At 48.8% G+C, this 27,693-nt stretch overlaps 1 protein-coding gene across 2 annotated transcripts in view; it reads left to right on the forward strand.

Annotated features, from left to right (window-relative positions):
• The window catches only part of LOC138250331 (drebrin-like), a 387,037-nt gene extending 360,716 nt beyond the window's left edge, over positions 1-26,321 (forward strand). The window contains exons 12-14 of one of the 2 annotated variants that reach the window (XM_069205131.1): positions 15,007-15,176; positions 18,402-18,459; positions 24,392-26,321. In XM_069205131.1, coding sequence (XP_069061232.1) covers positions 15,007-15,176; positions 18,402-18,459; positions 24,392-24,462 — 299 coding nt within the window. In that variant the 3' untranslated portion in view covers positions 24,463-26,321. The remainder of the gene's footprint in view (positions 1-15,006; positions 15,177-18,401; positions 18,460-24,391) is intronic. The other variant, XM_069205216.1, reaches the window with a different exon arrangement.
• Positions 26,322-27,693: the final 1,372 nt, after the last annotated feature.

Genomic DNA, 27,693 nt, shown 5'->3' on the forward strand with positions numbered 1-27,693 from the left:
TGCGCCGGTTTTGCGCCAAAAAATGACGTAATAGTGCTAACTTTTCCCAAACAGGCCCTAAGTTGTACAAAAATAAAGGTACTTTATTTTTGGAAAATGGTAGAAAGGTAACCCACCCTTAGGAGGTAAGTAATACACTGAATATATACACTAGTGATCAGAAATGTGCGGGAAAAGGTTAGAAAACAGTGCAAATAGTAATAACCAATAGTGTCCCTAGGGGGAACACTAACCATATACAAAAAAAAAGTGGAATGCGAATGAGGTACCCCCACCTAGGTAAGTAAGATGTGTAGAGGGGAGCTGGGGGTGTCAGAAAACTACAGAGGTAACACATTCCCCCCGGCGACCAGGAATGCAGGAGTAAATCACTTGAAATCCCACAAACCACCCAAAAGGAAAGAAAAGAAGAAAGAGAAGTCTGAAAGAAAACCAGCGGTGGATGCCCGAAGAAAGGAGGCCTGCGGGGAGAGTCACAGTGGAGTCCAGGAGGAGCAGGAGCTACTACCCCCCAGCTGTGGACGCAGGAGGTGGTCGGCGGTGAGGAAGAACAGGTCAGCACTGCAGCCCTGGAGCCGGAGAAGAGTTCCTGATGGATGCAGATGATGTCCCACGCTAGAGTGAAGATGGCAGATGGGCGTCGGTGCAGGAATTCTACCAACAAGCCTTGGCAAAGGCAAACTCGAGGTTAGTGGAAAAGGCGTGCTGCCAGGGACCAGCAAGGTCCAGGAGGACTCAACCCAGGAGGGGGAGTCACAGGAGGCCCTCAGCATTGCAGAGAGTCCGCAGAGGCAACACCCACAGGTGCCCCACAGGGCGGGGACACAGGAGTTGGGGAAGAAGCCCACACAGCACTACATGAGAGGATCCCACATCGCAGGAGAATTACGCAGGAGGCTGTGGTTTGCAGGAAGGAGTGCTGGGGGCTGAAGCTACACATCGCCTGAAGATCCCTTGTAGGAGATGCAAACAAGCCTTGCCAGCTGCAAGGGAGTGGTGCACAGGTGTACTGTTCTGCGTGGAGAGGTAAAGGCTGACCTCCACAAAAGTAGGACAGCTGGCAGAGAGGACCAAGAACACTACTCCAGACCACCACCCGTGATGGAGAATACACACAGCTCAAAATGAGAGGAGATCCACACAGCTGGTCATCGCTTGCCGTAGGTGCCTGCGATTGCAGGGAAGTGACTCCTTCCATAAGAGTTGCTGTCTTCTGAGGATGCACGGCCGGGGAAATGTTACAAAACTGTCAGGACACATGGAAACAAATTTGCAGAAAAGTCTTCTTCATTGTAGCAGCGTTTGTCGATTTCTGGAGGGTCCAGTCGCGGTTCCAGTGACCAGAAGTCGAAGCAGAGGTTGCAGAAGAGTCCTGCTGGAATCTTGCAAGCCAAATTTGAGGACCCACCCAAGAGAGAGACCCTAAATAGCCCTGGAAGGGTGACTGGTCACCTAACCAGGTAAGCACCTATCAGGAGGGGGCTCTGTCGTCACCTGCCTGGCCTGGCCACTCAGATGCTCCGAGAGTTCCCTGTCAACCTTGGGAACAAGATGGCAGAACCCAGGGACCCACAGGAGGAGCTCTGGGCACCACCCTTTGGGTGGTGATGGACAGGGGGGTGGTCACTCCCCTTTCCATTGTCCAGTTGTGTGCCAGCGCAGGGACTGGAGGTCCCTGAACCGGCGTGGACTGTTTTATGCACAGAGGGCACCAAATGTACCCTTCAAATCAAAACCAGTGACTTGGGGAGGCTACCCCTCACAAGCCAGTCACACCTATTTCCAAAGGGAGAGGGTGTTACCTCCCTCTCCCAAAGGAAACCCATTGTTCTGCCTTCCTGGGCTTGATCAGATCAATCAGCAGGGGGGCAGAAACCCATCAGAAGGGTGGCAGCAGCTGGGCTGCCCGGGAAAACCCTGTAAGACTGGTGGTAGCAATGCGGGGGGTCCTCTAAGGCAGTGCTCCCCAACCTTTTTATCGCCGCGGACCGGTAAATGTTTGATAATTTTACCGTGGCCCGCTTCTTTTGATTGCAATGCTCTGCACCTCGGCCGCCCGCCACAGTGAAATGATTTGAAGTTCCTCGGGCGGCCCGGTGCCGATTGATCCACGGACCGGCACCGGTCCGCGGCCCGGGGGTTGGGGAACACTGCTCTAAGGAGCTCACAGAGTGCTTGGAATCATACTTCCAATACTTGCAACAGCATTGGGGTGCGATTCCAACATGTCTGATACCAAACATGCCCTGGTTGAGAGTTACCATTATGTAGCTGGACACAGGTAGTGACCTATGCTCAGTACACACGTAAAATGGTGTCCCTGCACTCACAAGATCCAGGAAAATGGATCTGGAGCTTGTGGGGGCACCAATGTTAGTGCAGGGGTGCCCTCACACACAGGTACCTGCACCCTGCCCTCTGGGCTGAGAGGGCCTACCATAGGGGTGACTTACAGTGACCTGGTGCAGTGACCTGTAGTGTAAACGGGTGCATCCCCCCGTTTCACGCAGGCTGCAGTGGCAGGCCTGCAGAACCCTTTGCATGGGCTCCCTATGGGTGGCAGAATAACTGCTGCAGCCCATTGGGATCCCCTGGAACCCCTGTGCCCTGGGTACCTAGGTACCATATACTAACGACTTACATGGGGGGACCAATATGCCAATTGTGGGAAGAAAAAGGTACAACTTAGAGGACAGGTCAAAACTACTGGGGTCCCAATTAGCAGGTTCTCAGTAGTAACAGTCAAACACACTGACATGAGGCAGGAAGTTGGGGTAACCATGCCAAGAGCGACGGTACTTTCCTACACATGCATTCATACATACATACAAAGGACAATAGCCTAACAGTTGGTTGAGTCTGCATAACCCAAGCAGCCTGCGCGAGGACCAGACCAAACATCCTCTCCCATCTTCATATAGGGTACGCCACCAGTAACTGCGTACGGCACACCACCAGTAACGGCACAAGGCACACCACCAGTAACTACATAGGGTACACCACCAGTAACTACATAGGGTGCACCACCAGTAACTGCACAAGGCACACCACCAGTAACTACATAGGACCCACCACCAGTAACTGCACAAGGCACACCACCAGTAACTACATAGGGTACACCACCAGTAACTGCATAGGGTGCACCACCAGTAACTGCACAAGGCACACCACCAGTAACTACATAGGGCACACCACTAGTAACTGCATAGGACACACCACCAGTAACTACATGGAGCACACCACAAGTAACTGCATTGGGCACACCACACGTAACTAGGACACACCACCAGTAACTACACAAGGCACACCACCAGTAACTACATAGGGCACACCGCCAGTAACTGCATAGAGCACACCGCCAGTAACCACATAGGGTCCACAGCCAGTAACTACATAGAGCTCACCACCAGCAACTACATAAAGCACATCACCAGTAACTGCATAGGGCACACCACCAGTAACTACACAGGGCACACCACAGTAACTGCATACGGCACTCCACCAGTAACTACATAGGACACATCACCAGTAACTACATAAGACACACTGCCAATAACTACATAGGACACACCACCAGTAACTACATAGGGTACACAGCCAGTAACTACATAGGGCACACCACCAGAACCTACATAGGGCACACCACTAGTAACTGCATAGGACACACCACCAGTAACTGCATAGGGCACACCACCAGTAACTACACAAGGCACATCACCAGTACCTGCATAGGACACACCACCAGTAACTGCATAGGGCGCACCACCAGTAACTGCATAGGGTGCACCACCAGTAACTACATAGGGCGCACCACCAGTAACTACATAGGGCACACCACCAGTAACTGCATAGGGCACACCACCAGTAACTGCATAGCGCACACCACCAGTAACTGCATAGGGCACACCACAAGTAACTGCATAGAGCACACCACCAGTAACTACACAGGACACACCACCATTGACTACACAGGACATACAACCAGTAACTGCATAGGGCACACCACCAATAACTGCATAGGGCACACCACCAGTAACTACATAGGGCACACCAGCAGTACCTGCATAGGACACACCACCAGTAACTACATAGGGCACACCACCAATAACTGCATAGGGTGCACCACCAGTAACTGCATAGGGCGCCCAACTAGTAACTGCATAGGGCACACCACAAGTAACTGCATAGGGCGCACCACCAGTAACTGCATAGGGCACACCACCAGTAACTGCATAGGGTGCACCACCAGTAACTGCATAGGGCACACCACTAGTAACTGCATAGGGCAGACCACAAGTAACTGCATAGGGCACACTACCAGTAACTACATAGGGCACACCACCAATAACTGCATAGGGTGCACCACCAGTAACTGCATAGGGCACCCAACTAGTAACTGCATAGGGCACACCACAAGTAACTGCATAGGGTGCACCACCAGTAACTGCATAGGGCGCACCACCAGTAACTACACAGGACACACCACCAGTGACTACACAGGACATACAACCAGTAACTGCATAGGGCACACCACCAATAACTGCATAGGGCACACCACCAGTAACTACATAGGGCGCACCACCAGTAACTGCATAGGGTGCACCACCAATAACTGCATAGGGCACCCAACTAGTAACTGCATAGGGCACACCACAAGTAACTGCATAGAGCACACCACCAGTAACTGCATATGGCACACCGCCAGTAACTGCATAGGGTGCACCACAAGTAACTGCATAGGACACACCACTAGTAACTGCATAGGGCACACCGCTAGTAACTACATAGGGCACGCAGTCAGTAACTACATAGGACACACCACCAGTACCTACATAAGACACACTGCCAATAACTACATAGGACACACCACTAGTAACTATATAGGGTACACAGCCAGTACCTACATAGGGCACACAGTCAGTAACTAAATAGGGCACACCACCAGTACCTACATAGGGCACACCACTAGTAACTGCATAGGACACACCACCAGTAACTGCATAGGACACACCACCAGTAACTGCATAGAGCACACCACCAGTAACTACACAAGGCACACCACCAGTAACTGCATAGAGCACACCACAAGTAACTGCATAGGGCACACCAGCAGTACCTGCATAGGGCACACCACCAGTAACTGCATACGGCACACCACCAGTAACTACACAAGTCACACCACAGTAACTGCATACGGCACTCCAGCAGTAACTACATAGGACACACCACCAGTAACTACATAGGACACACCACCAGTACCTGCGTAGGGCACACCACCAGTACCTACATAGAGCACACCACCAGTAACTGCATAGGGCACACCACCAGTTACTACACAGGACACACCACCATTAACTGCACAGGGCACACCACCAGTAACTACCTAGGACACACCGCCAGTAACTGCATAGCGCACACCACCAGTAACTAGGACCCACCACCAGTAACTACACAGGGGTCACACACAGTAACTGTATAGGGCACACCACCAGTAACTACATAGGACCCACCACCAGTAACTACATAGGACCCACCACCAGTAACTGCATAGGGCACACCACCAGTAGCTGCATAGGGTGCACCACCAGTAGCTGCATAGGGCGCACCGCCAGTGACTACATAGGACCCACCACCAGTACCTGCATAGGACACACCACCAGTAACTGCATAGGGCGCACCACCAGTAACTGCATAGGTTGCACCACCAGTAACTACATAGGGCGCACCACCAGTAACTACATAGGTCACACCACCAGTAACTGCATAGGGCACACCACCAGTAACTGCATAGGGTGCACCACAAGTAACTGCATAGAGCACACCACCAGTAACTGCATAGGGCACACCACCAGTAACTGCATAGGCACACCACCAGTAACTACACAGAACACACCACCATTGACCACACAGGGCATACAACCAGTAACTGCATAGGGCACACCACCAGTAACTGCATAGGGCACACCACCAGTAACTACATAGGGCACACCAGCAGTACCTGCATAGGACACACCAGCAGTAACTGCATAGGGCACACCACCAGTAACTGCATAGGGTGCACCACCAGTAACTGCATAGGGCACACCACTAGTAACTGCATAGGGCACACCACCAGTAACTGCATAGGGTGCACCGCCAGTAACTGCATAGGGCACACCGCCAGTAACTGTATAGGACACACCACTAGTAACTGCATAGGGCACTCCACAAGTAACTGCATAGGGCACACCACAAGTAACTGCATAGGACACACCACTAGTAACTGCATAGAGCACACCACCAGTAACTGCATAGGACACACCACCAGTAACTACATAGGGCACACCAGCAGGAACTACACAAGGCACACCACCAGTAACTGCATAGGGCACACCAGCAGGAACTACACAAGGCACACCACCAGTAACTGCATAGGGCACACCCCAAGTAGCTGCATAGTTCACGCCTCCAGTAACTCTGCTTTCAGGCCAAAGGCAAGCACCAGCTGATGACAAGCAAGTTTAGGGCAAGTAAACCCAATATACACCACTACTGGTCCGGATGGTTGACGCATGGTCATGTTGCTCAACAGCTCCTACCGCACGCCTTGGTCTCTTCCCTTCACTGCAGTCTCTGCCTTCCCCTGGGGCCGCAGCTTGTGGTTAGGACATTATGCACTGCAGAAGGTTACATTGTAATTAAGATGCACGTGAATGTTTGGATGCGTGCCTCAATCAGGAGGCTCTACTTTGAAGGATTAACATTTGATCCTGGTAATGAAGCTAATTTAAAGTTGACGCCTCTTCCAATCTTTTTGATAGCGTCTGTTGTTTCAGTCACCCAAGAAATCTGCTGTCCACACAGAATGGGCAAAAATCTATTTGAAGAAAAAATAATTCTAGCGAGTTCTTAAACTCCCATTCTTGTATTTTTCAGAACCATTTGACATTCTTTTTTTGTTGTTTTCTACTTTAAGACTTATTTTCAGGTGTATTTTTATTTTTAGAGTGTTAGCGTAGTGTTCAGTGTCATTTCTGTCGGTCTTTAAAGACCTTCCCTACCAGTGGTAATAGAGGCACACTCTGCAAGTCTGCACTCAAGTATAAGAAATCTTTTGAAAGGAGAATACATACCAATGGGATGAGAGATTACATCTTTATGAACAGAAAGATAGCAATTCTAAAACAAATGTAACAATCTACACTATTTATTTGCAATGGAGAAGCAACATTAACCAGCATTACACACAGAGAAACTCAGTCAAAACCAAAAAATAATAGAACAGGCAACCCTTTTGTTCTATGTGTCCTTTATTCTTGTTCTTTAACTATATAATGTATATATGTATAGGTGCAGCCTATACTTCAACATACACACAAGCGCAGCCAACGCGTTTCACCCTATTACGTGCTTCCTCAGGGTATTTTCAGTAAGAAAGGCGTTATGGACCAAGTAGAGTTCTAGTATTCCTCGTTAGGGTACCAACCATACAAAGACCATTTAATCCAACAGAAGTCAAGTTATAACAGAAAAACTCTCCAATATTCCTAATCCTCAATGCAAAGTTTCTTGTGATCCAAGCAAACCGCTCGTGCATGCCACATGTGCCTCAGTGAAAGTGCGGTATCTGGAGTCAAAACGCACCACCAGCCGGTGAGAAGCACTTGAAGAAAGCTTCACTGAGAAGTCTACACTTCATTATCCAAGAACCTGCCGGCAAGGTCGTAAAGAAAGGTACCGCGCTAAGACGCAACATAACGCTGTACATCATAGGAAGTAATAACTCTGAAGGCGGCTACAACTAGGTTTTGAAAGTGCAGCAAATAGCGACGGCAATTTGCAAAATATGGCTATGATCAGAAGCGCTGCGAGGCAGAGATCAGCCAAGTGTCAAAAAGCACAAAACAATGACTAGAGCAAAAACTATTTCGATACAGGAAACAGTCACCTGCTTACCGGAACCGATTAAAGAGAATCATCATACCACAGCACGGGGGAAGCGGCCCAAGGAGAACTGCCCTGGGTTCTGCTCACTGAGCTGTCCACTCCCGAAGCGGCGTGACTCCAAAACCGCTGTGTGGGGCTCAGAACAACTCACAATTGCACAACCCTGGCACTCAGGTAAGTCCCTTGTAACTGGTACCCCTGGATGCCAGGGAAGGTCTCTAAGGGCTGCAGCATGTCTTATGCCACCCTGGGGACCCCTCACTCAGCACATGCACACTGCCTCACAGCTTGTGTGTGCTGATGGGGAGAAAATGACTAAGTCGACATGGCACTCCCCTCAGAGTGCCATGCCAACCTCACGCTGCCTGTGGCATAGGTAAGTCACCCCTCTAGCAGGACTTACAGCCCTAAGGCAGGGTGCACTATACCACAGGTGACGGCATATGTGCATGAGCACTATGCCCCTACAGTGTCTAAGCAAAACCTTAGACATTGTAAGTGCAGGGTAGCCATAAGAGTATATGGTCTGGGAGTTTGTCAAACATGAACTCCACAGTTCCATAATGGCTACACTGAATACTGGGAAGTTTAGTATCAAACTTCTCAGAATAATAAATGCACACTGATGCCAGTGTGCAATTTATTGTAACATACACCCTGAGGGCATCTTAGAGATGCCCCCTGAATACCAATCCGACTTCTAGTGTAGGCTGACCAGTTTCTGCCAGCCTGCCACACACCAGACATGTTGCTGGCCACATGGGGAGAGTGCCTTTGTCACTCTGTGGCCAGGAACAAAGCCTGTACCGGGTGGAGGTGCTTCTCACCTCCCCCTGCAGGAACTGTAACACCTGGCGGTGAGCCTCAAAGGCTCACCCCTTTTGTTACAGCGCCCCAGGGCATCCCAGCTAGTGGAGATGCCCGCCCCTCCGGCCACTGCCCCCACTTTTGACGGCAAGGCTGGAGGAGATAATGAGAAAAACAAGGAGGAGTCACCCACCAGTCGGGACAGCCCCTAAGGTGTCCTGAGCTGAGGTGACCCCTGCCTTTAGAAATCCTCCATCTTGAGTTTGGAGGATTCCCCAATAGGATTAGGGATGTGCCCGCCTCCCCACAGGGAGGAGGCACAAAGAGGGTGTAGCCACCCTCAGGGACAGTAGCCATTGGCTACTGCCCTCCCAGACCTAAACACCCCCCTAAATTCAGTATTTAGGGGAAACCCAGATCCCAGGAAATCAGATTCCTGCAACCTGAAGAAACAAGAAGGACTGCTGACCTACAGGCCTGCAGAGAAGGAGGAAGACGACAACTGCTTTGGCCCCAGCCCTACCGGCCTGTCTCCAAATTCAAAAACCTGCACCAGCGACGCATCCGACAGGGACCAGCGACCTCTGAAGCCTCAGAGGACTGCCCTGGACTAAAGGACAAAGAAACTCCAGTGAACAGCGGCCCTGTTCAAAACCAGCTACTTCTTTGCAATAAAGAAGCAACTTTAAAAGACTGCACGTTTCCCGCCGGAAGCGTGAGACTACTCACGCTGCACCCGACACCCCCTGCTCGAGAGTCAGAGAACAAACACCTCTGGGAGGACTAACCGGTGACTGCGAGCCCATGAGTAATCAGAGACGACCCCTCTGAGCCCCGACAGGGACGCCTGCAGAGGGAATCCAGAGGCTCCCCCTGACCGCGATTGCCTGTAACAAGGGACCTGACGTCTGTAACCAACACTGCACCCGCAGCCTCCAGGACCTGAAGGAACCGAACCTCAGCGCAGGAGTGACCCCCAGGCGACCCTCTGCCTAGCCCAGGTGGTGGCTGTCCCGAGAAGCCCCCCCTGTGCCTCCCTGCATCGCTAGAGTGACACCCGGGTCTCTCCATTGCTTTCTACCTGAAACCCGGCACCTGCTTTGCACACTGCACCCGGCCTCCCCTGTGCCGCTGAGGGTGTGTTTTGTGTGCCTACTTGTGGCCCCCCAATGCTGTACAAAAAAACCCTGGTCTGCCTCCCGAGGACGCAGGTACTTACCTGCTGGCAGACTGGAACCGGAGCACCCCTGTTCTCCATAGGCGCCTATGTGTTTTGTGCACCTCTTTGACCTCTGCACCTGACCGGCCCTGAGCTGCTGGTGTGGTAACTTTGGGGTTGCCTTGGACCCCCAACGGTGGGCTGCCTATGCCCCACTACTGAGACTTGTAAGTGGCTTACTTACCTCCTAATCTAACCTTTACTTACTTCCCCCAGGAACTGTTGATTTTTGCAGTGTCCACTTTGAAAATAGCTTATTGCCATTTTTACAAAGAATGTATATGATATTGCTTTTATTCAAAGTTCCTAAAGTATCTAAGTGAAGTACCTTGCATTTAAAGTGTTTACTGCAAATCTTGAACCTGTGGTTCTTAAAATAAACTAAGAAAATATATTTTTCTATATAAAAACCTATTGGCCTGGAGTAAGTCTTTGAGTGTGCGTTCCTCATTTATTGCCTGTGTTTGTACAAAAAATGCTTAACACTACCCTCTGATAAGCCTACTGCTCGACCACACTTCCACAAAATATAGCATTAGGATTATCTAATTTTGCCACTATCTTACCTCTAAGAGGAACCCTTGGACTCTGTGCACACTATCTCTTACTTTGAAATAGTATATACAGAGCCAACTTCCTACAGAAGAAGAACCATTTTGTAACAGTTAGCAAGGCGAAGGAAAAAGAAAGTGGATCGTGGCAAGAAGACAAAATGGCTGCCTGAATGTTCCAGAAGCGATGCTCGATACATGCCCACAAGGCCAAGCGACAACACCAGTTGAGCCAAATCGACATCAAACAAAGCTGATCGTCATCTAATTCATCGTCAAAAAGCTTGTCAGTGTCGATATCAAGTGAAAGTGAAGAAGATGATTATGCAGTGTTGATGTTTATCTCAGAAAAATGTGTGCAGGTTGGACTGGCTGCATGTGAAAAAAATACCAGTCAACCATTGTCTGAAGATTACACTGAAAGTAAATAGTTGTTCCATGCCTTTCAATATCGACAGCAGTGCGTCGATAAATATTATGCATGAGGAGAAATATAATGAACTATCTCCCTAGCCACAACTGACCCCAACAAAAACTGAAAATCAAGGTTTATTTGTAGCAACAATGAAACACAAGAATACCAAAGTGCAAGCGCCCATTTACGTGCCTCAACGTACGGCGTTAAGTGCCTGTTTTCTAAGTTTCAGCACAGCTGCTGATATGGGACTGATCTCCGTGAACTACAACATGAATGTTCATCACGAAATAGTAAGTCAGTTCCCTTTGTTGTTTCATGGGTTAGGAAAACTTAAGACTAGGAAAGTACAATTGCTTATTAATGAGGACATATATTGTGTTGCTCAAAGACACAGACAAAATTAATTTCATTTGCAAGAAGCTTTTGGAAAGGAACTCGAGTCATTACTTAAGCATGATATCATTGAGCGCTCTGCTGGTCCAACGCCATGGGTTGCTCCCATAGTGGTAGTACCCAAAAAGGACAGTGAAGGAGCTGTACGCATCTGTGTGTATATGCGTCAAGCGAATAAGGCAACTGAAAGAGAACGACATCCAGGTCTGTATGTTGCTGACATCATAACACAATTGAATGGTGCGAAAGACTTGTCTCGCCTTGGTTTAAATAAAGGTTATCATCAGTTTGAACTCAATGAGAATTGCAGATACATGTTAGTCTATTTCTATATAAAAGATTAAGGGCCTGATTTAGATCTTGGCATAGGGGAATACTCCATCACAAATGTGACGGATATCCCGTCCGCCGTATGATTATCCCATTAAATCCTATAGAGATCGTAATATGACGGATGGGATATCAGGAATATTCCATCCACCTAAATCTAAATCAGGCCCTACGTTTCAGTGTATCAACAGCTGCAGAGCCTTTTCAAGATGTTATTCGACGTATCATACTGCCTGTCATGAATGTTTCCATCTATAGTGATGACATAGTAGTTTTCGGAGCTATGCTGAAGGAACACGATAAAGCTCACAAGCAAGTGTGTCATTAACTTAGACAAAGGTAACGTTTTTGGGCACATCTTTTCTGCTGGTGGTATGATACCCGATCCAGCTAAAGTGCAACAATTGTCGACTGCCAGTGCCCCACAAGATGTTTCCATGTTACGTTCCTTGGCATGGCCAGTTGCTGTTCCAGATACATACAAGATTTAGCCCCTTGAGTGCTCCATTGAGAGACTTTACGAAAAATAAATGCTTCATTTTATTGGTCACATGAATGCGAGCAAAGCATTAAGAGAATCAAAAAAGCTATCAAGAATGCTACTGAAATGACATATTTTAATCCAAAGCTTCATATGGAAGTTGTTGATGCTAGCCCGGGTCTGGTTTGGTGCAATTCTTGCACAGCACAGCGGACGCCCAAATGCTTTAAGACATATTGTGGCCTATGCAAGCAAAAGTTGGTCCCAAACTGAACATGCTTATTCACAACCTTAGAAAGAAAGTTTAGCAGTGGTGTGGGATTGTGAATATTTTAATGTGTTCTTATACCGAAAACCTTTTATGCTTGTAACAGATCATCAAGCTTGTGTTCACCATCTTTTGGCAATCCAAAGGCCAAGATGCCTCCTTGCACCGAACATTGGGGTCTACGATTACAAGAATACAACTACACAATTGTGCACTGTCCAGGGAAAGATCGAAACCCTGCCAACTACTTCTCCAGAGTGTTTATACAGTGTCATGGTACCCCTAACAAGACGGCTGAAGCCTACATACATTTTATTGTGAAATCAAGCACACCAGTAGCCATTTCATTGGATCAAATTGTCACTGCCACGTGTCAAGATCGTGCCATGTTAAAACTGAAAGACATAATTACACATCAGTCTTGGAACTAGCACACTCGACCTCTTGCCAGAGACAGTGAATACCAGAAGTTTTAAAATGTCAGAGATGAACTGTCTATGACTCAAGAAGGCCTTATCCTGAGGGGCTCGAGAATCGTTATTCCGGAGAGTCTGCAACAACAGAGAATTGTAGTGGCCCATGAAGGACATTATGGAATCGTTGCTCTCCGAGACTGAGTCTGGTTTCCTCATCTCGATCAAAGAGTTTGAAAGTGAGTTGAAGGCCTTTCATCTATGCAGCTGCCTGTGTTTTGAAAACCACTCAAACCCCTTAAGCATGTCAGAGTTGCCAAATCATGTATGGGAAAGAATTGCTATTGACTTTTTCGGTCCTCTTGACAATGGACATCACCTGATAATTGTTGATGAATGCTCCTGTTTTCCATTGATAGAAGATCTCTCCTCTACCACTCAAGAGAAAGTCACTGGAAATTTGACGGCATCTTTGCGACGTGGGGTGTTCCTGTGATTCTAAAACCTGATAGTGGCCCACCTTTCAACAGTCGATAATTCAAAGATTTTCTTAGTCATCTTAATATGAAGCATCAGAAGATCACACCTCTATGGACACAAACCAAGGGTGTTGTCCAATGTTTCATAAGTACACTGAAAAAAGCTGTTCAGCCTGCTGTATTAGAAAAGCTGTACCTTAAAACTGTCCTGAAGTCTACCCTGCAAGCTTACTGTTCAACCCCTCACTCAATCCCAGGTATAAGCCTTGGAACGTTCATGTTTGGGAGAGCAATGATGACCAGGTTACCTCAATGGACCAAGAGAAGATCAAGTACTGAGGAAGAAACCAGACCAATGACTTGGATTGTAAAGGGATAATGCAGGAATATACAGATAAGCGATGACATGCCAAAGATATTGTTTTCACAAGAGGAGATTGAGTGATTGTTCGTCAGTCGAGAAAATGTAGGTCTGATGCTCCATTCGATGCCAAGCCATTCCATGTCGATACCAGCAAGGGGCTCATGGTGGCTGACCAACGTCCTGGGAAGTCCATTACGCAAGATTCCTCACAATTCCGACATGTAGCTCATCACTCGCCATATGCCGATGTCAACGTAGAGATTGGTTCTAAAATGACAATTGAAAACCCCCTGACTACTGTTGCTCCTGCATCACCAACACAGTTCATGGACCCTTCTATTGCCTACTCCCAGTTTCCAAACACCAGATCGGGACAAATAATCAGAGCACCACCAAGGCTCGTTAAACAACTGATTGTGTATGTATTTGTATAACAGAGGGTGGATGTAGTGTCATGTGAGTTATAAATGACGGAACCCTTTAGACTCCAGATTGACTCCGTAGAACTGTGATGTAAGTGTTAGAGGGTGGTGAAGTGAATTCAGGTTTAGAATGCTGAGTTTGCGGTTTACGCGCAGACGAATAAAGACGTGTAATACACAGCTCCGTGCGTGGCGTAGTTATTGGCGGGTACCCAGGGGGGGGGGAGACGCTACAGTAGTACTCAGTTTATTAATTCACTTCGATTATTTCCTATGGATGCCAGATAAATGTTATTCTGCTTCTCTGTAAAGTGCTGTGATGCCTGGCTTGGTCTTGTTCACTGGTAATAAAACGTCAACAATAAATAAATAACACTGAATTGGACACCCATTTCACTGTGTTGAAGTTTCTCACTCTTCCAGCAGCTGATGACAGTAACTGTGGGAGCCATTGTTATATATACATTTGTTGTGTGAAGTGTGAGTTTGCACTGGGGAGTACATGGATAGCAGGACCTGAAGGGTGTTCAACCCCAGTATGGCACCTCTTTCCCCACATTCCCGCAGACAATGGCAAGGGAACGCACGTATTCGCCCTCCTGTCTTTGAAATCATGGGAGGGTACCTTATAACAAAGAGTAAACTTGGCTTCCAGTCCCAGTAATCCACGGCCTTCCCATTGAGGCACAGCCCGGTTTATGTGGAGGGGTGTTTTGTGTGATGAAAAATGTACTAAACCTAAAGAGACGAGGCTCCCCCGCCTAGAGCCATATTAACTAGAACAATCACTGAAGTGGGCTGAGCGGGTCTGTGCCAAGGGGTGAAAACCCCGATAAAGAATCATGTTGGGACACCACTCTTACTTCTAGCATAGCTGTGGCAATCCAGGCTGCTCCTCAGTGGTAGTGAGAATGTTTCTTTCTCTGCTCCGTCAGGTGGAGATGCCCCTGTGGCCGGCCAGGACCCCAGTGCTGCTCACGCAGACGTCCCTTACACATTGGGGGAGATTCAGGTGAATGGCGCAAGGCTCAACGGCATTGGAGGGCAGGAGGATGAAGAGACGCAGCCACAGGAAATGACGCGGGAGCAAGCAGAGCAAGACCAGGTACCTGACTTGGAACAGTGCTCAACGCCAGTGAAAATAGAGTGACCCATTGACTGGGAAGGTGCAAGGTTTTGTTTCCCTTTTACTTTGACCCATGTGTATTAGTTGGTTTGTTTGCGCACATACACAAGTGCCAAACTGCATGAGTGTGTGCGCACATACGTCATCTGTAGCCTCTCAACCATATCCATAAGGCCAAGCAAAGCCACTCCACGTGGCTTTGAATGTCCTCATAGATATGGAGTAAGACAAAGCATTAAATGTCACTGTGTTGCCTTATTCTGCGGAAGGTGGGCGTTCCATGGGTGTTGCAGAGGATTTCCCACGCAACAACCATGGATTTTTGATGCATTCCCAGGTTTACAAGGAAGTGTAAACCTGGGAATGCGTCAACTTACGCCTCCCAGGGGAGGCGTAATGGGAAGCAATATCTTTATTTCTTCTCGTTTTTTCCTCTTTGTATGTACAAAGAGGAAAACGCCTCCATGAATTGTTTTTGTGCAGGAAGGTGCTCCTTCCTGCACAAAAACAATCCTGCATGCACACAGACATCCTTGCACCATGGTGCAAGGACTCCTGCGTTGCTGCTAGGCAGCCAAAAGTGCACCAGCGCAGGGGGAAAGGACAGGAAAGAGCTGTATTTCATAAATACGGTGCATTCCTGCCTTTGCCTGTGGTGCCTGCCCTGTGCCACCATTTCAATAAATGTGCCCCTCTGTCCATGAGCAAAACCATCTTATAAAGATGGATGAAAAAGGAAGCAAACCTGGATGCAGAAGGCTGCGGCTCCGATGTCTTCTAGATGTACCACTGACAAGTGCAGGTGGGTCTTGTCCAACTCCAGCTGGCGGAGTGTAGGGTGAGATTACAATACCTATAGGCGATGATGTGGTGGTGTGGACCAGGATAGGAGAGGTAACGTGGGATGACTCAGGGTGGTCCACGATTACTTGCTGTGACATGGAGAAGTATGAGGTGGAGAATAGTGGGTGGTCATGTTAGGGAACGTTTGGGTGGATGGGGTGATATGGGGAGGAGTGCAGTCGGGTGCTGTCAAGGACTGGGATGGAGTAGTGTGGGTGGGTTAGCATCTGTTATGTCAATCTTACGTTTAAGTTGTGCGTGGTAGAGTGTGGTGAGATGGTTGTGCTGGAGAGTGTGTTGCGTAGAACAGATAGTGCATGGGAGGGTTTTGTGGGTGGATCATGATTTAGTATTATTTGAGGAGATATAGGTGGTCATTACAACCTCGGCAGTCTTTTTGACAGACCTCCGAGGAACCACCGTGCTGAAGACCGCCAGTGCATGCGGTTTTCCACTCGGCGAATTATGACTGCTGGCAGCCCTCTGTCCCTTTTCGGACGGAAAGCCCCCTGCAACCATACTGGTGGTCGGCGGGGAAGTGGAGGTTGCGCCACCTTCACCGCCCCGTCATCAGAACACCGCCCACCGAATCACGTTCCGTGATTCGGTGTGGCGGTGTTCTGGTGACGGGGTGTTGGCGGTGGAGAAGCCCCCATGGATCCCGTCCCCTCCTGGAAGATCAACGGACAAGGTAAGTTGATCGTCCGTTAGGGGAGGGGGGGGGTGTTGTGTGCGTGCATGGGGGTGTGTGTGTGAGTATGTAGAGGGGGTGTGTGAGTGCGTGTATGCATGCGGGGGTGCTGTGTGGTTGAAAATGTGCGCGTGTCTGTCTGTTTGTATGTCTGTCAGTATGTGTGCGTGCATGTCTGTATGCATGTGTGTGTGTATGACTGTGTGTGTGTATGTTGGTATGTATGTTGGTATGCGTGCGGGTATGTGTATTGGTGGTGTCTGTATGTGTGTAGGGTGGGGGTTTGTTGCAATGTTCGGGGTAGGGGTGGGGAGGGGGTCCTGCCACCTGTGGGGGGTGGCAGGGCAGTGGGGGGTGGGGGGAGGCCTCGGCGGTGGGGGGTGGTGGAGACCCCTACCCTGGCACTGATAGTGCCTACCACCATGGATTTCATGGCGGTTCCAAACCACCTGAAATCCATGACGGTCAGCAGGGTCGTGATACCGCCGGCGGTCTTGTGACGGCCGCCGGGCTGGAGACCCAAGTCTCCAGCCCAGCGGCTGGAATGGAGAAGTGGTGGATGACCACGGCGGTATCCGCCATGGTCATAATTAAAAAACATTTTCCGCCAGCCTGTTGGCTGTAATACCGCCACTTCTCCACCAACCGCCAGGATCATAATGAGGGCCATAGTGCTAATGTAGGAGTGTACAGTACATTAGAGTACTGTAGAGTGGATTGGATAGTGTTGTTGACGTACAGTAATGTGTGGTGTGTTGTGGTAAAGGGCAGTAGCATTTGGTGGGGTGGAGCAGACAGGCAGTGAAGTCAGACAAGTTTGAGTAAGTTGGCTGGCATCCACTGTGGTTGTGGTAAAGAGGGCTCAGGTGAGGGAGAGTGTGCGTGTTTGTGTGGAGTTGTCAGTATTTAGTTGATGTCACATGCTTTGTATGACGTGTCAAACATATCATGCCTTTGGTAGCAGGGGACAGATATAGGCCCTCATTCTGACCCTGGCGGTCAAAGACCGCCAGGGCGGAGGACCGCGGGAGCACCGCCGACAGGCCGGCGGTGCTCCAATGGGGATTCCGACCGCGGCGGTAAAGCCGCGGTCGGACCGGCACCACTGGCGGGCTCCCGCCAGTGTACCGCCGCCCCATTGAATCCTCCACGGCGGCGCAGCTTGCTGCACCGCCGCGGGGATTCCGACCCCCCCTACCGCCATCCAGATCCCGGCGGTCCGACCGCCGGGATCCGGATGGCGGTAGGGGGGGTCACGGGGCCCCTGGGGGCCCCTGCAGTGCCCATGCCACTGGCATGGGCATTGCAGGGGCCCCCATAAGAGGGCCCCTACATGTATTTCACTGTCTGCTGCGCAGACAGTGAAATACGCGACGGGTGCAACTGCACCCGTCGCACAGCTTCCACTCCGCCGGCTCGATTCCGAGCCGGCTTCATCGTGGAAGCCTCTTTCCCGCTGGGCTGGCTGGCGGTCTGAAGGCGACCGCCCGCCAGCCCAGCGGGAAAGTCAGAATTACCGCCGCGGTCTTTCGACCGCGGAACGGTAACCTGACGGCGGGACTTTGGCGGGCGGCCTCCGCCGCCGGCCAAGGTCAGAATGAGGGCCATAGTGTCCCAGAGAGGAATAGCAGTAGAAATCACTCAGGCTGACTGTCGCTCTTCTGTTCTAGGCGGGGCTGGAGTCTGCTCCTAAAGCTTGCACAAGAGCTGTGTATGAGTACCAGGCAGGTAAGAGTGCTCATATCTTAGATATTGTTTTTCTCTGATCACTTCAGATGTCAGTTACACATTCCTTTCTATTCAGTTTAATTTGCCTCTTTTCTTTCACTCTTCGGCCGTATTACAGACCTGGGCACACACACATACCAACCTGTAAGAAGAGCACTGACAGTGCTCAACAAAAAGGTGGTGTACTGTCAGTGCACCCCCTGAGGACAGCCCCTGAGGGTTTAAAGGGGTCCCATGGACCCCCCAGACCGCATCCTGCAGGCAGGTGCTGCCACTCACTGCACCCTCCTGTAGCAGTATCTCTTGCATATTCGAAGTGCAATCAAAGTGCAAGCGAGTTGCCTCCTGTACAGAGAAGCACAAAGCCACTTTGAAGCAGCCGCTCTGTATTTTAATGAACGGGCTGTTGCCAAGGCAGTGCGAGTTCACACCTGCCCTGGGCAGAGTATTCATTGTAAGAGGGCTCACAGACCCTGTGTGCACCACCGCACCTGCTTAAAGATACGTTGTGGTGCAAACAAAGACCGTGCGCCCTTTCAGTAATATGGGCCCCGGTCTGAAGTTCACTGGGAGAACCATAAACCATATACAAAGTCATGCCCAATGAGAATCTCCTCTATACCAGCTACACACATTACTGTTAAATAATATTAGCTTGGCTTTGCTCTTATTGAATTTGAAGGATTTCTCTCATATCCAGTTCTTACTACAAGGCAGAAATTGTTGAAGACATGTTAAGGGTTCCTTGTGTTTTTGAGCGTGCACTAAATCCTGAATGTCTATAGCGTAAGATTGTATATCGGCAGTAGACTGTTGCAGGAGGGTTTTTGAGGTGCAGCAGTGTGCTGTAAGCAGCAGAGGCCACACTTTAGCGAAAGGATACAATGGTCCACTTCATCAAAGGTCTGAGGCCGAAAGAGGGTCTGAGACCGTGAGAAGGTTTGAGGCCGTGAGAAGGTCCAAGGCCGTGAGAAGGTCCAAGGCCGTGAGAAGGTCCGATGCCGTAAGAAGGTCCGAGGCTGTGAGAAAGTCCGAGGCCGTGAGAAGGTCCGAGGCCGTGAGAAGGTCCGATGCCGTGAGAAGGTCCGAGGCCGTGAGAAGGTCCAAGGCCGTGAGAAGGTCCAAGGCCGTGAGAAGGTCCGAGGCCATGAGAAGGTCCAAGGCCGTGAGAAGGTCCAAGGCCGTGAGAAGGTCCGATGCCGTGAGAAGGTCCGAGGCTGTGAGAAAGTCCGAGGCCGTGAGAAGGTCCGAGGCCATGAGAAGGTCCAAGGCCGTGAGAAGGTCCAAGGCCGTGAGAAGGTCCAAGGCCGTGAGAAGGTCCGATGCCGTGAGAAGGTCCGAGGCTGTGAGAAAGTCCGAGGCCGTGAGAAGGTCCGAGGCCATGAGAAGGTCCAAGGCCGTGAGAAGGTCCAAGGCCGTGAGAAGGTCCAAGGCCCTGAGAAGGTCCAAGGCCGTGAGAAGGTCCGATGCCGTGAGAAGGTCCGAGGCTGTGAGAAAGTCCAAGGCCGTGAGAAGGTCCGAGGCCATGAGAAGGTCCAAGGCCGTGAGAAGGTCCAAGGCCGTGAGAAGGTCCAAGGCCCTGAGAAGGTCCGAGAGAGGGTCCGAGGCTGTGAGAAGGTCTGAGGCCATCAGAAGGTCCAAGGCCATGAGAAGGGCATCTTGGTTTGATTGGTTTCCAGGTCCCAGTGTAACCAGCAACAGACAATTTTCACAGTGATTTTGGCTATCACAGCAAGGTAGGATTTGAGCTGAAAGTTGGGCCAAAACATATTGACGGAGGGTCGGTAAGTAAGGCAAGTCTTAGGCCCGTGCTGTCACCAGATTCAAGCAGAAGGAATGTATGGGGAGTTTTCCATTGGAAAATAGGATTTTGAACCGGATCCAAGTTAGGCATTTTAGGAGGTATTACTGTCCATCTTTAAGGCAGAAACAAAAGCAGGGCTACAAGATTGACCTGAGAGAGGCCATTTGTTGTGATCCCTGAGCATCCAGATGAGAGGTGATCAGAGCCTGGATCCACTGTCTTCAAAAGGGAGAGTTCAGGGGACACAGGGGGTTATTCTAACTTTGGAGGAGTGTTAATCCGTCCCAAAAGTGACGGTAAAGTGACGGATATACCACCAGCCGTATTACGAGTTCCATAGGATATAATGGACTCGTAATACGGCTGGTGGTAAATCCGTCACTTTTCCGTCACTTTTGGGACGGATTAACACCTCCTCCAAAGTTAGAATAACCCCCAAAGTATTCCGAAGAGGAGGTACTGGCTTAAATGCATCTCTTCTGGCATCAGCGGATACGCTTGGTGGGGCCATCTCAAGGGATAGGGTCTACCGTTTATGGGTCAAGAACATCCTTAGTCGTACACCGAAGAATCTGTTGTGGAATAATGTATTGAAGGAATTACAAAGTGACTCCAAAGGTAGGACCATGACCGCGGGGAGAAGTGTTAGTCACAGAAGCCACAAGTTTGAACAGAGGAGGGGTTTGGAACCTCGCCTTCTGGACAGAGCGAACCTAAGAGGCTTTCTTCACTCTGCACGAAGGGTCCAAGGCTCACTCATCACATGGAGGGAGTGTCTCTCCTGGTTCCTTCAGCCCTCCTCTTTGTGTCTCAGAGCCGAAAGGTCATCAGGATGCCATGGGGCCGAGTGAGTCTGAATACTGACTATCCCACTTTACGCAGCTTCCTCTGTGGGTCAGTGCATCGAAGAGATACAAATGTCAAGGGCAATGGAACAGGGAATGTTGAAGAAGGGAAGCAGTAAAACCTGAGCACCCAGCCTGATTAAACCATCAAACATGAAAGACTGCGACGTTTTCATGATCAGGCAGCTGATCCCTAAAGAAACTGAGTTCAGTATCTCACAATTAAGAAGCGCTCTGCCCAGATACCGAGCGAGCCTGCCTTCACAGAAATTAAAGGCTTGGCTGTGTATAGTTTATTCGTGTGACTCCAAGGGGCAGATTTACTAATCTTTCACACAACGCAGGGCAGCAAGCAAAGTTGCGGCTGTATGAACTAAGAAATGGTGCATTTCTGCTGCTCCTAGCGTCGGCACGCCGCTGTGTGCTGCCCAGCTCCAAAGTAACACACATGCACCACGCACAGCAGGACTGATTTTGTGCAGGAAGGGACACCTTCCTGCACAAAAACAGTCCTCAACAATGTTTTCTTCTTTGTATGCCTGCTGCAGAATTCTCCTTGTTACGCCTCACCTGGGAAGGCATTCCCAGGTTTACAAGGCTATGTAAATCTGGGAATCTGTCAAAATCCATGGTTGGATGAGTGGGAACGGCCATCAGGGGCGCAGCTTCATGGGAAGGGGGTTTTGGGGTGTTACACTCCCTAATAAATGTATTTCCTGGTAAACAGTTGAGTACAGATGCTTTCAATCTGGTATGGTGAGGTGTCTGTCAGATTTCACAAGAAATATTTACCTATAAACAAACATTTTGAAAGTTTTCAGAAATATTGGTTATTTGATGTAATATTGTGTTTTCTCTCACATAGTACCCCCCACCAATCCTTATTCTTCTCAGTTTCCACTACCCCTAAAGTCCCTTTCATTTTCTAAACCACGCAAAGCCAAGCAAAGTGGAATTACAAGCTATAAAAGGAATGCAACCCCGAAGCAAAATCCTAGTAAATCTGCTCCAAGTTCCTTCCGTGGAAGGTCACGCTTGTTGTGTGATCACAGCTTGCAATGTCTGTGAAATATTCTACAAGTTTGTGGAATATTCTGCCACAAGGTTCTTTGTAAGTAAGGTGGTGCCGATCCTTTAGCGCTCTGTATTACGTGGGGTTATGCCTGATTTTTACTTTAATCAGACGCTTGACCCATCAGTGTTCTTCCCTCGCCAGACACACACAGGATGCCCAAACACCATTAAGATAATGCAGTGCATTAAGTAAATAACAGATATTATTAATTATGAGCGGGTTTCTTCAAAGATGCCAAGAGACAGAAAGTTTTTTCTAAAGCTCGCCCAGCTCACTGATTTGTTTTTACTGCCAGTGTTTTGTTAGACTTCTTACAAGTATACAGGGTACACACTGGCCAGTGAAAACTGCGCCACGGTAGCATTCTGAGGTGATTCGCTGATGCAAGATGTATTTATTTAAAACAACTGCTAAACACAGACTTCGACTCATTGCACAGCATGTCATATATGTATGTATGTATCAAGAACACATGAAGTGCAGCAAACACCAAGCGGTCTCCTGACACGTAGCTAAAAGTGGCATCGAGACGTTTGAGACCACTTCCTCTTCTCACTACTTGATGCCATCTCAAGGCAGGTGACACTGGCACAGGTGGTCCAGCCTAAGGCCGCTTGAAAGCCTCCCCTCCCAGTGATGGGAGTACGTGAGGTTTGAGCTCATCTGACGTAGACATTCACCAAGAAAGCGGGGAGAGGGTGGTTTCAGGAGGATTCTCAGGTCCTGGTTTATGTTTGTAGGAACAGAGTCAAAGAGAAGTCCTTGCAACAGCACCTCCTTGGTTGTGTTTTCAAAAGTTTATGCGAATTTCAGATTCAGGGAATAGAATCTGTAGGACAACATCATGTAGCACAGTCAATGCGAATTGCTTTTCCGTGGCTTTATTTCCATCATTCCAGTCTTACAGCTGAATTACCTTTCCCGTGTATATCACCTTATACCCATCACCACACAGGAGTTATATGTCCTTGTTCACCCCCTATTGCTCATTACCCCTCAGTTACAGATGATTTACTTTTTCTAATTGATAAACTTATTCCCACGACTGTCGGTCCGTTCCCTCGTCTACCACCCAGAGCCCATACACCCCTATGTTACAGGTGAGTTTATTTTCCTTATCCACCAGGGATTCTCATAGGTCCCATCATTTGAAGCCCACACTCAGGTGAATATCCCTTCCCTGCTACGTAGGATCTTTAAATGTTATGGCAGGAGAGGATGTGAGTAACAAACAAGTCCTCTTATTGGTGCTGTCTGGCCTCCCCAGTTTCATCATCTCACCTTAGGTGCAAATGCTCTTATCCAGAAGATAAGGTGAAGGTTGATGAAAGCTCATGCACTGGGATTTTTTCCACCGCTGACGCTGCTTCAGCCCAGACATTTCCCAGGTTCTTCTTCCCTGCTGGGCTGACTCTCAGAAGACCATTTCTTTCATTCCAAGAATCCTTTTTGGTGGGTGATGTGTGAGAGGAATGGACAGTGAGCTTCTTAAGACAGACGTTTTCTTACATACGGCCTGATTTAGAGCTCGGCGGAGGGTTACTCTGTCAGAACGGTGACGGGTGTCCCGTCCACTGAAATCTAAATCCCGTAGGACAGAATGGGATTTAGATTTTGGCAGACGGGATATCCGTTGTGACGGAGTAACCCATCCGACAAGTCGCAAAGACCTCGTAACCAATTGAAGCCCAGTAGGCGGAGCCCGTGCTGGTGACATGGTGATGTGGTCGATTATTGTCACACGAGTGCGGCCGGACATGATTTGTCGCAAGTGGCTCTCTTTATGGTGACGCCTGGAAAAATTTTAATTACACCGGAGTAATTGAAGTAATTTTGGTAATTCTGTCTTGCTCTTTGATGCAAAATGACCTTTAATTATGCGATTACGCCCACTTACGTAATTAAGAGTAATTTGCGGGGGGAAAAGCACAAAAACAACAAATTTAGCAAGTTTGAGCGGCTGCTATGTATGTTCTGTTACATTTAGTGGTATTTGTTATGCAAAATGCAACCTTGGGCTCATTTTTAATGTAAGAGGACATTTCTGTGCTTAGAAAATGCTGATAAATGCCGAATTACTCTTTTTGTGTAATTGCACAGAATCTTGCAGAAATTACACATAATTACGCCGCAGCAAATTACGTGTTACACTGCTGCTGTGCTATCTTTTACCTAGTGAAGTAATCTATGTGTGCTTATATTTTTCAGAAGATGAATCCAGGGTCTTACCGGATGGTGGGTCCCTGGTTCCAGAGCTGGTGACAAGGAATGAGGCCTGATGGTACCGATGCCTGCAGGGCGGACATCGTGGCCTTCTCCAGACAAGTGATGTGGACACTTAACACGCGCACCAGATCCCACGGAGAGCAGGAGGAGGGTCCTAATCCTGTCCTGCGGACTTGAAGTTGTGGGCTTTGAGCAAGGTTTTTGGATAACTTATCGCCTGATGCACCCCAGCCCAGACACTCAGGATCCCATTTAGAAAAGGATATTTCTTTATGGACAATCTCAGGACGCGGTGTTTGGCGGGAGGGACTAACGGATTGGGATCTGGAATTAAAGGATGTAACTCTTGACCTTCCCAGTGGGTTGTAACATCAAAGCGTGGTTGTTGCTAACACCCTAGGGCATGCATAGGAGAAGAAGAGCATTTATTCCCAACAGCACCGTCTCAGGATAGCAAAGGAACTAAGAATGGACATTAGAGTATCATCTCCTGGGGACCGCAAGCAAACTGCAAAAAGCAAACGTGGGATTCGAAAGACACCCAAAGGATCTCTGCCTAGCCCCTCACTCACCAGTGACCACCGACATATACTGAATATGTTCATAAGTGACACACTGCGCTCAGTATTATGAAGTCACCTGTCACAGGGCACTACAGGAGAACAAACATTGTTCCTGTCCAATGCACAACAAGGCCACTATGAGATAGGTCATTCGGTGTGCATTCCCACCAGTGCTAAGGCCACATGAGCTAGGTCACTCCAGCACAGAGGGTGGGCACCTGGGAGTGACTGTCTAAATAAAGCTTCCTCCCCAGAAAACCCCATGGATCCCAGGACAGACTCTTCAGCAGGGATCTTCAAACTCCTGATCAACAGTACCACACATGCCTCCTTCATGGAGAAACACCACAGTAATTGGACACACTTTTTCTCAACAGAGTAACCCAACAGTCAATGGTTTCCTTCACATCTGAGAAATCCAATAGTCCTCACAAATATATTCAGGAGAGATGTCTAAGGCACCTTTCATGGTTTTTCATGTGTGATTCCACTCAAAGAAACCATTCAATGTTTGGTCAGGGTCCCTCTGAAGTGGGAGATTCTTACTCCTGGTGTGTAAGGAATCCAAAGGTCTCTGGATGTGTCCTATGTAACAAGACAGCTTATTTGGTCACATGTCTCCAGAAATCCAGTGATCCTTGGCTCAGCGCCTTTGTTGGTTTTGATTGACCCACGCTTTATCAGAAGCCACCAAGCAGTCCATGGACACAGAGAGATTTAAGCTTTGTGTGACAAAGATGTTTCCTTCCGAAAGAAGCCAACCTTCACTCTGAGCTGAGAGTTTCAGTCCACCAGTCTGTAGTTTTACAGGCCCATCCTCACCAGACTGCTACAATGATCTTTGCAGACACTCACCCAGCCCACTCTTCTGTTGCTTCACAGAGAATCCACACCAGCCCAGACCAGCAACTGCTTTCCATGTGCTTCTAAAATGGACATTCTGGGGCCCTTGGCCTATCGAAGAGCTGATTTGGGGGTTCTGTGTTGTGAACTAGTGCTTCGGGCCACCACATCCTGAGGTCCGCGGCTTTGGATGTGGCGTGTTGTCTGTGTTCAGGGAGCTGCTTGTTACAGCTGTTGCTGCCTGCATTTCTGCGCCCTTCTCCTCCTGATTGTTATACATTTGAAAGCCTGATTTGCGTTCAAGTCATACATAGTAGGTTTGACTGTCCTGATGATTCTTTTTTTGTGCCACGTGTCGTTCTAGGATTTGTGTCCCAAGCAGCCATCCTTATCCACCCATTTCTGCCCAAAATCAGGTCTTGGTTGATTCAGATTATGTACACCCCTAATTATGTTAGACACTGATTCTCTGCCACTTGGTTATGCCACTAGTAACAACAGTACTTAAAAAAAAAAGATTTAAAAAAAAGCAGAGGATGCCAAAAAACAGGCGGTCACAAAAGGGACTGGTCAGGAGCGCAAAATGTAGGAGGAGCCAAGGAAGTGAGGAGGCAAGGCTTACGCAAAAGGAGGGATGCTGAGGCAGGATGGTGGGGAAAGAAGTTGGAGGGAATATTGAGACCCAAAATGGAAAAACATGGGAGTTAGAGATTCTAGAAAGGAAGAAAAGGTGTCTGGTATTGCGGAAGCAGGTGACACATCCCGTCAGTGAACGAGCCAACTGGAAACAGTAAAATGTAGTTGGTCTTGGAGACGCGAACAGCGCCACGGGCTCCAGAAACAAGATACCAAGGACATGGGTTGTAGAATGGGGATGAGGTAGAGGCTTCATGGAGGGCAGATGAGGAAGGGACTATACGAATGAAAGATAGGCCTGGTGCTCCAGAACACGGTCTACAATGAAATCATGGGCTGGGGTGGAGATAGGATAGACCTAGGTTTCAGTCTGTAAATAAAGGATGAACTTGAGGTTCCCTGAATAGAATGAGTTGGGACTCTTCAAATTAAAGTTAAGACTGAGGATCAAGAAAGTGTGGATACGGCAGGAGGTCCAGAAAGGAATCATGGTGAAGAGATCCAGTAAGGACAGATATGGTCACATGTGTTAAAGAAGATGGCTTAAGTGAGGTAGTAGGACGCTGTGTTAGAAAGAGTGGTTGACGTACCTAGTCCAAAAAGGACAAATGAGAAATAGTGGCTGAGGCAGGAAATCCAGCCAGGATGAAAGGATGGATAGAGGAGCGGCTGAGTGAAGGAAGACGGGCCATCGGCTGCAGGAATAAGTGACAATGAGGAGGTTCTGACAAGGATGATCAAGGTATTTCAAGAAGGAAGATTGAATTATCCAAGAGATCACAGGAAGATGGACCCAGACAGGGAGGATGGGACATCAGTCTAGAAAGAGTCGATGAGGCAGAAGTCTGGAAGCCGAGGATGGACAGTGGTCCATTTACAGTAAAAGGAGCCGGGGAAGGTCTAAAATAAGAAGATGGGGCAAGATGCAGAAAGACTGGGTGATTCAGTCAGTCCAGAAAGAAGGAAGCTGGAAATGGTTCTGTACACAAGGGACAAAGGGGACAAAGGGGTGATTCCATGAAGGAAGGAAGGATGAGGCAGAGACTCACTGATGGTTAATGAAGCAAGGAGGTCAAGAACGGGGGACGGGAGCAAAGCTAGGTGTCCCGAAAGGAGCCTTGGTCAGGGGTCCATAAGTGGAGGAAGGGTTTAGGGTCCCAAACTGTGCAATAGTGAGGGGGTAAACATAGGAGAGATAAGTAAGGAATTTACAAACTACAGAAGAAAGTGGAAGGTCTAGAA

The sequence above is a fragment of the Pleurodeles waltl genome, chromosome 1_1, assembly GCF_031143425.1.
Source record: "Pleurodeles waltl isolate 20211129_DDA chromosome 1_1, aPleWal1.hap1.20221129, whole genome shotgun sequence".
Taxonomy (NCBI): domain Eukaryota; kingdom Metazoa; phylum Chordata; class Amphibia; order Caudata; family Salamandridae; genus Pleurodeles; species Pleurodeles waltl.